At 35.0% G+C, this 14,882-nt stretch overlaps 1 protein-coding gene across 2 annotated transcripts in view; it reads left to right on the top strand.

Moving 5' to 3' along the window:
• The window catches only part of sall4 (spalt-like transcription factor 4), a 39,476-nt gene that overhangs the window by 19,000 nt on the left and 5,594 nt on the right, over positions 1 to 14,882 (top strand). Inside the window, exon 1 of one of the 2 annotated variants that reach the window (XM_067445634.1) lies at positions 12,417 to 12,735. The exons of the other annotated variant lie outside the window; for it this stretch is intronic. Within the exon in view, the coding sequence (XP_067301735.1) occupies positions 12,669 to 12,735 (67 nt within the window). The 5' untranslated portion in view covers positions 12,417 to 12,668. Of the gene's footprint in view, positions 1 to 12,416; positions 12,736 to 14,882 lie in introns of those variants that run through there. 2 annotated transcript variants of the gene reach the window in all.

Below are 14,882 nucleotides of genomic sequence, written 5' to 3'. Positions count from 1 at the left end.
TTGACCTCAGCAAAAACACTGGAGAAAGATATAATAAAACAAATCTTATTAGACATTTGGCAGGACTCAGTGACCCCAAACAGAAGTAATACAGCAATTTTTATGACAGATGGTTGATGAATGTTATTAAGTTGAAATATGAGTTTTCATCTCAATATCAGTTCTCATACGGTCAGGAATTGTGAGGATGTTTCAACCTGACACTCTTCAATGTCAAGTATGTTTTTTGAATGTTTATTGCGCTTTGGGATTTATATAAATATATATACAGGTTCGTGTGCCAAATTTAGATTTATTTATTTATTGTTGGTCTTGTTATATTTATTTTGTCTGTCTATATATATATATATATATATATATATATATATATATATATATATATATATATATATATATATATATATCCATGTCTATAACTATCTATATCGCAAATAAGGTCAGGGAAAGTGCTATCAACAAGTTATTTCACCAATATAAATAAACATTTACTAATCTGAAAGGTTTCAATCTTGTGCCTTGTGCTCTCCATCATGGCAGAGGTTATATTGATATTGAATTGAGTCAATATATGCTTTGAAGTTGAAGCAGCAGAATGCAGAATTCAGACACTTCAAGTTTTGCCCGATAAAAAAAATGTTTGCTGTGTATAATTATTATGTATGTTTGAATACACACAAATACATGTATATATTTAAGAAATATTTGCATGTATACTGTGTGTGTGTGTGTATATATATATATATATATATATATATATATATATATATATATATACATACTTTATATTTTATATATAAATATGACAAATATTTCTTATACACACAATCAGGCATAACATTATGGCCGGTGAAGTGAATAACACTGATTATCTCTTCATCACAGCCCCTGTTGGTGGGTGAGATATACCGTTATAAGACAGCAAATTAAATTGTAATGAATAGATGACTGGGTCAGAGCATCTCCAAAACTGCAGCTCTTGTGGGGTGTTCCCGGTCTGCAGTGGTCAGTATCTATCAAAAGTGCTCCAAGGAAGGACCAGTGGTGAACCGTGACAGGGTCATGGGCGGCCAAGACTCATTGATGCACAATGGGGGAGTGAAGGCTGGCCCGCGTGGTCCGATCAAACAGACGAGCTACTGTAACTCAAATTGCTCAAGAAAAACGGTGCATCGCAGTTTGGCGCTTTTGGGGCAAAGAGGGGTCAGCATGGGCACCCTGAGTCTGCAGCGATCAGGCATAACATTATGATTTCTTTTGATTGATTTCATCCATGGGATGGGCAATATATCTGTCACTTTGTATCCCAGGGATGAAGGTGGTACTCAAATATAGCCTACTTGATTTATTAACATAGAAAACTCAGGCAATGCAATAACGGTGAACACAAACAACCGTGAGCCATGCACAAACAATGCCGGACAATGACCGTGATCAACAGAGGAGCTTAATTACTAACAGGTGTGCGTGTTAAATGAATATCCATGACAACCGATCGTGGCTGGAAACTAGAACAAACGAAACAGGTAACTGAGGAGAAACAAACTAAAAGTCCTTGAAAATGAAATTAATATTAACTAAACGTGACAATATCAATCAATAATAATGAAGTAGTTGGGTACTGTATGAGAAAAGCTCATGCAGAGGCATACACGCTGTTAATTGGCCACCTAAAAGATATTTTGTAAACATATTCATCTCTCCCTTCACATCATGCTTTCATCCATTATGTTATGTCTGCAATTATCTAAACATATAAATATGAGGTTTGAGTCCTTCCTTTCATAATCTCTCGCACAAAGAGAGTTTAGTTACAAAACTGATGAAGATGAATGCCGAATGAAGTCTGAAGTCACAACATAAAGAAACAAGGTTCACTCCTTGATGAAACTGTTTACAGAAACAAAAACCATGTTCTCCGAGAGAGCAACAAATGATCGTACCAGCCATTTATTTAAATCAATCTATTTTCCATTTCTTTATTTGTATGTTTAATCCTTTGAGGAGAGCAGTTGCTGAGCTAAACAAATTATTTTTAGGTTCGAATCATTCCAGTTTGTAGAAACTTGAGTGCTTTGCACATTAAGAGTTGCTTAAAGTGCTTGTTTGATTTTGTGATTTTTTTTTTTGGCCTTATGATTCATTTTAATCTGGCGGGCGTTTTGAGTGATGAGATGTTCCTGTTGGTTTGATGTTGATCACCAGCTGGCACGCCAGCCATCATCTCAAAGACGCAGCCTTGCCCACAGCTGCTTTAGAGGTTGTTTTGGAGGTGCCAAGACAAGCACATGGCATGCAAACCTGTATTTTCTGCAAAAAAAATGTATTTAAAGTCTTTATAATGCATTATAAAGGTATATACATTATAATGCATTGTATTTTTTTACAAATAATTGTAACCTGTTGCATTATAATATTTGCAGTTCCTTGGTTGTTTGTCGTGTTTTAATGCATTATAATTTCTAAAGTTGTGGTTACAATTAGGCCACACAATGCATTATAAGGTCCAATACGAGGCACAATTAATGCATTCGATTGATGCTTTATGTACTTTATGTTACCGTCGTTCTTTCTCTCAGTGGCTTTTTGGTTTTGTTCACTTTCCAGAAACCGATGAGGCACACTGATGTGAAACATTACAGCAGCGTCGGATTGGTCTTTGTCTTTCATGTTTTACGCAGACGCAGGGAACATGTGTTCCGTTTACAAGTGTACGTCAAGCGTCACCCTGCCGCTGTCCAGTAGCTATTAGCCCTGATACCATCAGAAGACCTTTTTATAGAGGCCATCTGAAAAAACACACCAGGCAAAGTATCACAAATATCAAACGGGTGCCATTTCAATTTTGAAAAGGTTTCTCAGGATAAATTGTAACATATGGACATACATTACAAATATCATGCCCAAGGTCAGTTTTATTTAATAATGAAAGAAGAAACTTTATTGATCAATCAAGATGATTCCCTCTTGACAATATATATATATATATATATATATATATATATATATATATATATATATATATATATATATATATATATATATATTGTGCTAAATTTATAAAATTGACACTTTTAAACATTTGATGAATTGTTTGAAAAAAAAAAAGTATATTATGTACGTGAATATGTACACAACTTTACCCAAACTGTACATAAAAACTATTTTTAAAGGGGTGGTTACATGTGATTTCCCTTTTTTAACTTTAGTTAGTGTGTAATGTTGCTGCTTCCCTTGTCAAAAAATCCTTAAGGATTTTTAATGGAAATCTGTACAGGATTCCATTAAAAATTTCTATCATATTTTGGAACCGTTCCTATAGGATTCCGTTAGAAATAATCTTATAGGATAATTTATGTCTTGTCCTTTAAGATTCTTATCTGATTCCTATAGGATTCCGTTAGAAATAATCTTATAGGATAATACATAAATATCCCGTAGGATAAATCCTAAAGGATTCCAATAAGATTCCAAATGTAATCTGATTCCTATTGGATTCTGTGAGAATTGTCTTATAAGACAATACATACATATTCTGTAGGACAATTTAACTGTAGTAACTGGTATTTTAACAACCATGGTTTTAATACCATGGTTTTACTACAGTTATATTGTAGTAATACTATAGTAAAACTGTAGTTTGAAATACTGTAGTAACCGGTATTTAAAAAAAACCATGGTTTTACTAGTTATATTGGAGTAATACAACAGTAAAACCATTGTAACCATGACTGCAGCAACCATGGTTTTTGCAGTAAACGTGGTTTTAAAAAACATGGATCATGTGCCATAAATTGGTTGTATTACCACAGTGCAGCCATGGTTTTACTAAATTATCTTGAAGTACATTTAAGTAATTAAGTTACAACAAACATCTAAATAATAACAACAGAAAGAAGTTACCATTCTATGATACAAACTTTATTACAGAAATTACATAATCTGAACAAAAATATAAACTTTCATGTGTTCTCATGTGACATAAAAAAAAGTTATAATTATGATAAAGTGGTGCTGTGCAATGGTTAAAAAATTCAGTTGCTAATTTACAAATAAAAAAATAGCAATTTGTTCCACTGTAATAATGATTTATATACAAAAATAACATTGTACAAATAAAAATGACTTAAAGCACCTTTAAATACACAGCATCTTCCTCCTCTAAAATGTCTATAAGCTGTAAACATGTGCCCAAAACAAGCATACGTTTGCAATGTATACTGTACATAAATTAACAGGATTATAACAACATTACTTAACAATTAATTACTTTATTACCTAAAAACATTACTAAAATAATGTTTAAAATGATATCCACTCACAATAGATGAAGACATGAAGTCTCCTGGTAGGGGACGAATACATTCTAGGTGGAAAAGTGTTCAAAAGCATGTGATGCGGCATCCATGCCAGCAGCTGTCAGTGTGAAGTCTGCCGTATAGGCCAGCTTTGGTTTGGTTCTGTCTTGACCTTCAGCCCAAAAGGATGTAGGAGCTAAAATGAGAAGAATACACACCACATTAACACACGGCTTGCTGGAATTCTTAACTGTACTATCGAGTAGCCATTTAATAATGTCCAAGTGCAATGATGTCTATTCATTCAGTGTTTTCACAACCCATAAATTATTATGGCTCCAAAAGCAAAGCAGAAAGAATGTACATTAAAGGATTAGTTCACCCCAAAATGATAATTCCTGATCTTTTACTCACCCCAATGCCATCCAAGATGTTCATGTCTTTCTTCCTTCAGTAGAAAATAAATAAACATGTATATATACCTTTTAACCTCAAATGCTCGACTTTGATGATGTAAGGCTTTGTGGTGTCATTACGTTGGAAAGGTCAGGCGTGTGACGTATGTGGAAGTACCGTCCCAGTGTTAAAACAAACGTGCAAAGACTAAATCAAACACCCTTTACAAACATAAAAGGTAAAACAACGATGTCGGACAATTTTAAAGTTAGAGGAGAACATGAGATGGAGTTTTTCGGCACTGGGTCAGCACTGACCTTTCCGGCGTAATACGCAGTGGGAAAACAACATCAAAGTCATGCATTTCAGGTAAAAGGTATATAAAAGCTTTTTTTTTTTTTTTTTTTTTAATAGAAAATGACCGATGGAAATTATCAGGAGATTTTAATTTTGGGGTGAACTAATTCTTTAACAATACAGAACACGATTTTAGATTTAAATTCAATTTCTATTTGTTATAAATCTGCCAGGTTCTCACACCAGCCAATCACAGCGCACTCCCTCTCCCGAATACTGATAACTCACACCTGAACCTCATCACACTCATCTCCACTATAGATAAAACCAGTAAAACTCAATAGTTTTGTGACCTGTTTTAATATAAACAGGGTTTGTGTTTTTAGGTTTACTTGTTAATTTAATATTGCTCATACAGTGTCACTTATGTTTTGAATGTCAAAGCCTTCTTAATATGTATAATTTTGCTAAAGAAAATAACTAAAATCATGCTGATATTATGTCAAATATTATGTAAAATACATGCATATAAAATGACCTTCCTCAGTTCACCTGTTTACAGCTCTGTCAGCAGCTTCCTCCAGAAATGTTGGAATCTTCCCCTCTGTTGTAGATGGGTTATTTTGTCCCTCCTGAAATCACAGAACATTTTTACAATATTTGTTTGCCAGTTTGTAGCTAATTTTCGCGCTCCATGTAACTGACATCATCGATGAACAGCAATGTTACAGTGTATACTTTTAGATTTTTGATACGTACCATTGACAAATTAGCAGCAAAACCTTAACAAAACTATCAAAACATTTAAGTTTCACATAAAGATTTATTTAAAAGCTCAAGTTCTCATAAACAAGGGCTCAATCGATCAAATCGATAGAGTTAGCAGTAACCCTCTTGTGAAAACGGTTGAGATGCTGACTTTTCCCGAAGACACTAAACCATTTCTATCAAGTAAATATTCAACAGAATTTTGTCAGTTAACGTAAGAAAGGTGTCAGGAACAGTTGTGTGCATTATTTGTGTGGTTTTAGGGACTAAACTCACCTGAAACTAGTGAAAACAGCGTCTGAGGAAGTGCTGCTCGTTTGACTCCGAGTCCCCGTTTCCATGGCAACTCTGCTCCAGTGTGGTTTGAAGAACGCGATTTGAATGTCCAACGCTCATGCGCATTAAAACGCCACTGCCACACATCATTTACATAAATAACCAACTAGATTTAAAACATTACATAAATAAAAAATCTCATTGATATTAAATCATGAATTTAAAATTAATTTAGTCATATATGACCAATTCATAGGTGCATAATGCCACCCCTGCACTAGATAGTGAGATATATATATATTTTATATTAATGTATTTTGTATTATTATAGGAACACGCAATCTAATTATTTAATTTGAAAGTGTGATTGTTTTTCTATGCAAACGCTTTGCTTTGGTTATATAACAATATTAAGCCAATCTCTGTGTTTTTTCATAGAAAAGTGAAATTCCATTAAAATAAATCAGATTGTCCAATAGGATTCTAAGAATCCAATAAGATCCAACAGGACAAAGTGAAATTCCATTAAAATAAATCAGAATGTCCTATAGATTCTAAGAATCCAATAAGATCCTACAGGACAAAGTGAAATTCCATTAAAATAAATCAGAATGTCCAATAGGATTCTAAGAATCCAATAAGATCCTACAGGACAAAGTGAAATTCCATTAAAATAAATCAGATTGTCCAATAGGATTCTAAGAATCCAATAAGATCCTACAGGACAAAGTGAAATTCCATTAAAATAAATCAGATTGTCCTATAGGATTCTAAGAATCCAATAAGATCCTATAGGACAAAGTGAAATTCCATTAAAATAAATCAGATTGTCCTATAGGATTCTAAGAATCCATTAAGATCCTATAGGACAAAGTGAAATTCCATTAAAATAAATCAGAATGTCCTATAGGATTATAAGAATCCAATAAGATCCTATAGGACAAAGTGAAATTCCAATAGGATTTTTTGACAAGGGTTGAGAAAAGTTACAGCACTGAAAGTTCAATGCAAACGGAGATATTGTCTTTTAAAGTTATGTCAGTTATGGCCTTCAGAAGCGGCCGGTTTGGACTACAACGAGCTTCTTCCCGGGTTGGGGACATCATAAACCCTTGCTAGTCACCGCAGATGTGACTTCTGACAGTAATGGTAAGGGCCGTGGCGTTTCCGGACAACCTGTGCTTGGCACTTCAGCCAATAAAAATACAGGACACTACATTTGGCCATCTAACCAATCTAAGACCATTGCGTTTAGGGATGGGGTTCATAGAAGCAGGAAGCAGACGAGCCGTTCAAAGGACAGTGGAGACAGCGGTGTGGAATAAAGGGAGAAAAGAAGAAAAATACGGCGTTTAAAAAAAAGAAGAAGTATTAAGACATGTTATACTGCGCCCCATAAACAACCAAGCCTATGAAAAAAAACACAGAACCGCCCCTTTAAGATATTTATATTTATGGATTGTATTAATGTGTGTATAGAGAGATACAAATGGCACACATTTTGTAGAATTACGCACATAAGTTTATAAAATGTATATGCTGGAAGGTCAATCATAACTAAAGAATGAAATAGAATTAGTTCATGATGTCAAATTTGGCTGCATATCTACAAATAAGATCACAACCATTCATCATTCAATCACATTGTGTTTCTGCCAGCGTTATCCCAGAATCAGTCATCAGTCCGCATATCTTTAATCAATTTAGAGCACCGGTGTGAATCTTCAGACAACACTGGTGAAATGGACATTTTGCACACTCGTGCATGGCTTCATTCACGCAAATGGATCGAGATTTCCTTCCATGTGTCACCTTTTATGTCAGCATTTTTAAATGCAGCTATTAAGCTCTGTTGCCCAAATGTCTACTGTCAGGGTAATTCTTTTCAGAGCAAACTCACCAGATATCCACAACAAATATCTCATCTTTTCTCAGAACAAAGGACAGGGAGAGGTCGAGGTCAAGACCTGAACAACAAACTGTGACAATAGTGTATGGCATGCAGTAGAAAAGGACTTCACACTATTCATTCGGAAAATTTCTACACTCCTTAAAATAAAGATTCCAAAAAGGGTTTTTTTCACAGCGATGCCACAGAAGTATACCATTCTCAGAAGAACAGTTTCCACTTTAAAGAGCCGTCTATGGGATTGAAGGGTTCTGTGGATGTTAAGTCAAATATAATTATGGAACCAATGGAACCTTACCATTCCATATAAACACTCTACAAACACTGGGGTAAAAACAGACCAATTTTAACTTACATCCTCTAAACTTTTTAAAAACAATACTCGACACAACCAGTGCGCTCTTTACATTATAATTCCTATTTAATATCATATTTTACAGTATATCATATTTTATATAGTTTTAATACATATTGCCAACATTTAAGCTCATTCCTCAAATATTAGAAATAAAAACTAAACATTTAGAAGTTATTCAAATATCCCATGCAGGATCTGGGACAAAATGACTACCCAAACACTGGGTTATTACGACTGACCCAGGATCTGTGTTAGACAAAAACTACCCAAGCACTGGGTTGTTACATCTGAACCAGGATCTGTGTTACACAAAAACTACCCAAACACTGGGTTGTTACGTCTGACCCAGGATCTGTGTTACACAAAAACTACCCAAGCACTGGGTTGTTACGTCTGAACCAGGATCTGTGTTACACAAAAACTACCCAAACACTGGGTTGTTACGTCTGACCCAGGATCTGTGTTACACAAAAACTACCCAAACACTGGGTTGTTACGTCTGACCCAGGATCTGTGTTACACAAAAACTACCCAAGCACTGGGTTGTTACATCTGAACCAGGATCTGTGTTACACAAAAACTACCCAAGCACTGGGTTGTTACGCCTGACCCAGAATCTGGTTTACACAAAAACTACCCAAACACTGGGTTGTTACATCTGACCCAGGATCTGTGTTACACAAAAACTATCCAAACACTGGGTTGTTACGCCTGACCCAGAATCTGGTTTACACAAAAACTACCCAACACTGGGTTGATATGTCTGACCCAGGAGCTGGGTTACATAAAAACTGCCCAAACACCGGGTTGTTACGTCTGACCCAGGATCTGTGTTACACAAAAACTATCCAAACACTGGGTTGTTACGTCTGACCCAGGATCTGTGTTACACAAAAACTATCCAAACACCGGGTTGTTACGTCTGACCCAGGATCTGTGTTACACAAAAACTATCCAAACACTGGGTTGTTACATCTGACCCAGGATCTGGTTTAAACAAAAACTACCCAAACACTGGGTTATGTTCTGACTAAAATAGTTTTTCCTAAATATGTATAGCCCTACCTGTTTAAAAGAAGAAAAAAGTTCTGAAATAACATCAAGTTTTAGTTTTATGAAGTTTTAGTATCTTTTTTTCATTAGATTTCCAGTCATTTTTGATCGCGGATGAGGATTTAAAAAGTTTTTGTAGCATTTATGCCATTATGATTTAGAGTCTGCACTCACAAAAGGCACTTTCTAACCATAACTACAAATACGCCGGACTTCTTAAGGTTTTACTACTTTCCAAAACTTGGCTTGGAGATTGGAAAAAGAGTTTCTGCATGTTGTCACATATAACTCATAACTGCTAGGTCAGCTATAGGCCTTTTTTTGTCTTCAAAACTGGACCCCATCATAAGCACCTCAAAAAGAAACAAAAACCCCATCTGTCCATCTTTAGAGGGGGAGAAATATAAGATGAGAGTTTTCTCATTCCCACCGTCCTGGATTTATGACTCACTTCTTACAAAGTGAGAATTGTTTAGTTTGAACACAACAGGAACGCTGAACCCAAGCAAAGTTTCTTATTGCCGTCATAAAGCGTCTAGACTGCACACCCCTCCTTTCTGCACCTTCAGTCCGTGCGTGATAGACGTTTGTTTTTACAAAATATATAGAGTCCTCTTTGTGTCCTGATGGACAGACGGTCCATTTTAAAGGCTTGTCTTTATCTACAAACAGTGCTATTGGTGGAATGACACGGCTGGTTGTAATTAAATAACACTTGATGTTAAACTCTAATTGAAAAATATTGCGCTAGGCCATTTCTAAACTCTCCGAAGGTGTTCAAGTGAAGTAGTTTCCCAAACACCTACAGCGACTGTGTTCCTGGAAGATGAGTGAGTCACGGCGCTTGCTTTAACCCCAGCCCTCGGTTGGTTTTAATGGATGCAACATTTACATGTCTGGATTGGGGAAATGGATTGAAAATATTGGCTCTTCCTGTTCTCCTAAGTCACTGAGGCCCTCCATTAAGTTTAGGGGCATCAATCTCCTCTGGTGTAAGGCATACGCGGCTGACAGTGAGACGGGGCGGGGGGTGACGGCCTATCTTCTTTTGAGAAAAGCTATAAATTCTTTCACACCCTCAAAGCACTTGCCGTTCTCACATTGCCTTATGAAAAAAGGAGGCGGGAGGGAAGCGGGGGTTTAAAAAAATCTCTGTTCATTCCGAGCTGGGACATTTACAAAACCATAGCTGTCCATGGCAGAACAGGATGTGCCAATTGGTGCGTGCTTTAACAGCAGTTAGTGACACATCTGACGTGCTGAGATTATACAGTGAAAAGCAGCATATAATGCACGCTGTTAGCTCCAGAAGGCTGCTTGTGTGTCTTAAATAAGATGGAAGCCGGGCCTTTTGCATTCAAATATAAGCGAAGAATTTAAAGGCAAATTTATCCAGTGTGTGCAAACACTGCAAATGACTCCTGCGCCGTCTTATCTAATAAACATCTATGGCATCCATGACACATCCTGACTAAAACCAACAGACCCGAACAAAAGAGTGCTGACCAGGGCTTATTTTATACCCAGTTAGTGACATCATTAAAGAAACAATAATGAAGCTTTCAGTACATCGTGTTGGCACTGAAATATCTTGGCCAGTTTACCTGAATTGTTGAAGCAAACCTTAAGCAAACGAATCATAATCACAAAAAAACAAGTAAAACATATTAGGCTGTAATATTATATTTAGTTTAATCTGTTTCATTTAAGTAATGGAAATAAAAATTATATGCACATTGTGATTTCCAAACATTATATGAATATAAATCAATAGAACAGAGATAATAATATAAAAAGCATAATTAATATAATTGAAATATATATAATTAAAATAATATAAACACACTCATACTATAAAACACACACACACACACACACACACACACACACACACACACACACACACACACACACACACACACACATTTACATTACACTATAGCCTATATATTATAATTAAATACATTTGTATAAACATTTACACACACACACACGCATATACATTATTATTTAGTTATTTAGTTATTTGTTTGTTTTTTTGTCTGTTTGTTTGTTTGTTTATAATGATAACTTGAACTGTGGACAAAAATGCATTTTAAACAATATAAATACACACACATAGGTCTATATATTTTTTATATAAAATATGTCCTGTAACCTATATAAAATAGTTATTTTATATATATATATATATATATATATATATATATATATATATATATATATATATATATATATATATATATATTATAATATATATAATATATATATATATAATATATATTATATATATATAATATTTAATATTTTTAAAATATTTAATGGCACACTCAAACACTTATATGCATGTGTTTTGCCATAAGGTAAGTCAGTTGCTTTACATACTGCATTTGAATGAACTAAACAACTGCAGTTTTTTCCTCATTTCTCCTTCGACATTTGCATATGTTTACTTGTCTGCTCTTTATTTGTACATTACACATATCAGTACAATGTGACAGGCAGATCTTTGGGTCTAATGTGATGAGGAGTTAATGTCAGTTGCAATTTCCATATTTAAATCAGAGAGTGAAGAGCCACGTCCAGATTTCTCTTTATGTACACTGTAAATAAATGCTCATGCTGGCTTCATTTAGAATTAGGACATGCATCTAGATTAGCAAGTGCAAAGCAACTATTTTATTCGCAAGGTTTACATAAGATATTATTTTAAAAAGTCAGACAAATTAAAATAATAGCTACATATAGAGTATATAATACAAGTAAAATATATAACTTAATAAAGTCAGACACCCAAAGAGCCATAAAATATCGGAAATAATAATACAATTTAACAATAATAAAAAAAAAACATTCAGACACTGATCTAGGCTATATAATAGTTGTATAAGAAACAGATTGTGATAAAATTATTCTAAAATAATATTTTTTTCTCCCCGCCTGCGCATTTACTTCTCTCTCTCTCTCTCTCTCTCTCTCTCTCTCTCTCTCTCTCTCTCTCTCTCTCTCTCTCTCTCTCTCTCTCTCTCTCTCTCTCTCTCACACACACATACATACACACACACATCTCCTCCCCCTTTCTCTCGACTCTGCATTTCTCATCAATGAAGCCTCATTTGAATAATGCGCGAGCACTTTGGACCAGAGCCAATCAGCTGTCAGAAGAGCATGATAAATCGCAATGCATTATTGATAATAATAATTACTTTGACATGCGCATTTCTACTCGAGGGGCTAATTTCCCCCAACCTGGAGAATTTCTAAAGGAGTGGGACTAAATAGTCTTACTATTCGCCCCTGATGGTTGTAGGTTACCATGTCGCGGCGCAAGCAATCCAAACCACAGCATATCAATTCAGACGAGCCCTCTTCGACAGAAAATGGTAAGTTTGTAGCGACACAAACTAATGGGAACTTTTGTTTATATTTATGTGTTCGCGTACTGTACGCTATATGTTTGATTTCATGTCTGTATTGTGTAGTTGTACGTAAATGGGAGCGCAAGCCTTTTAAATTGACTGGTTTTATGAATTTAAAAAAAAAGTTGTTGTATAAGTTACATCAAATTCGTTATAAATATGTAAACAAACTTTAACGCGACCAGCGCGGTTTAAGTCAGCCAAAGAAAACACGCAGTTTAATTTATTTTTGTTTAATTTATTTTGTTAGTTCGTTGGTTAATATTTTTGCTAGTCTAATGTATTTACGAAATCATTCATATTTATCGGCGTTTTACATTCTTTCAGTCAGCGGCTTCTTGTTTTCTAACGTATTTGGTGTTTCGTTATGATGGGTGTCTATTATAGTGTATTTTCTGAGAGAACGTGCTATTTGAAAGGCATAATAAATATAGCCTATATTTTGGGGTTTTTGTTTCGATCGTCTGTATGACTGGCGTGTATATTCCAGTCTATGCTCGTGTGTTAATATTTGATGTGGCGTAGGCTACTGGTATCACTGACCACTGTTAAACAAAGGTGCTCAACAGGTCGGCATGAAATGTGAGTCGCGAAACAAGCTTGACCACAAAGCAATAAATCCCCCACAGTTTCTTTTGGTCGCATATGGAGATGGAGATGTGGATGGGGGATGGAAATGAAGTTGTGTGCAATGGGGGTGTAAATGTTAACCACATCTACATGACTTTTATCCACGAATGTGGTTATTGTTAAAGTAAAGATGGTATAGATGTGTTGAACTCGTATATTGACCGACGATTTGGCTTTATTTGTCCTATTTGATTAGAGTTGACTTTAATCTCAGCCAGTTGAGTTATACGATATTGCATGTGGAATTCCCTCTCAGTTAAGGTACAATCAGTATAACACTATCAGTAAAGAGACATTGTATCCCCTGTGCATTGATCAAACGCCCCCTTGTGGTGAGCTGGTTTAACGCGCAGGGGGTTCCAAACCTGTACTCATGGTTTGAAACATGATTCATTTCTGGCATATTTTGCTTAAATCAAGTTATTTTAGTTTGATTGTACCTCCACTGCTCTTTTAGAAATGTAACATGCAATCAAGACTGGCTTTATTTATCCAGTTTTTAAAAGTGAATCTTTTTTTTTTAATTAATTAATGTAAAATTGTAACTTATTGTACTTATTTGTTTTTAAAAAAACGTATGTTAGTTTGCTTCACTTCAAACGGAGGTTTTTGGATTTCCGCTAGCTCTGAGAACAATGCAACTTTTTCTCCCTTATTTTAACTATACAAGTTGTTTAGTGAGCAATTAACATGTCCAGTTTCGCTGTCAGAATGTTAACAGGTGGTCTTTCCCATTCATGAGATGAAATTTGCATTTAACAATGGCCGTGTTAAAAGACCTCCCTAATGGTGCTGCAGCCTAATTTAATTTGCCTCGCATTTTCTGCTATCCACATTACCGAATGGCTCCTTTTAGAGTGGATTTTTATCCGGTTATCAGCATTTTTATTAAAATGAATTTATTAGGACTGCCTAACAGCATTTGTATGTTAATTACTTGAACATCAGTTAAGCATATGCTGTGCATTTAATTTTTTGAGCCATGTGCGTTTTATTTGATTGTACTGTTGGAGGAGGGTGAAGTTTTTGTGCAAGTTAATCTCTTTGTATTGGTAAATCTATTTTCTAGTAAGATTTGGGTTTCTTTTTGTTCATGCTGTAAATGCTGCCCTCATCTGGTGGATCTCCATAACCGAAAAGTTGTGACTGCTTATATAAGCCTGGTTTCACAAGACAGGGCTTGGATTAAGCTATTATTAGGCATTAATTTAATTAGGACCGGTATTTAATAGCTTTTATAAGCATGCCTTAGAAAAAAAAAACATTACTGGTGTGCATCTTGAGACAAAACAATGGGACTGACTGTTTTAAGATAAGTTATTGCAATTTGCTTTCAGTTAAAACATGCATTTTAGTCTTGGACTAGTTTAAAGGGTTGGTTCATTCTGAGTCTGACGCAGACCAGGAGAAATTGATGAATAAGGCTGTTATTTTTGTTTTTTTGCGCATCATAGGTATTCTTACCGCTTTATAAAATTAAG

Source organism: Pseudorasbora parva, chromosome 6, assembly GCF_024679245.1.
Source record: "Pseudorasbora parva isolate DD20220531a chromosome 6, ASM2467924v1, whole genome shotgun sequence".
NCBI classification, from domain to species: domain Eukaryota; kingdom Metazoa; phylum Chordata; class Actinopteri; order Cypriniformes; family Gobionidae; genus Pseudorasbora; species Pseudorasbora parva.
This window is presented reverse-complemented; position numbering and strand designations above follow the sequence as displayed.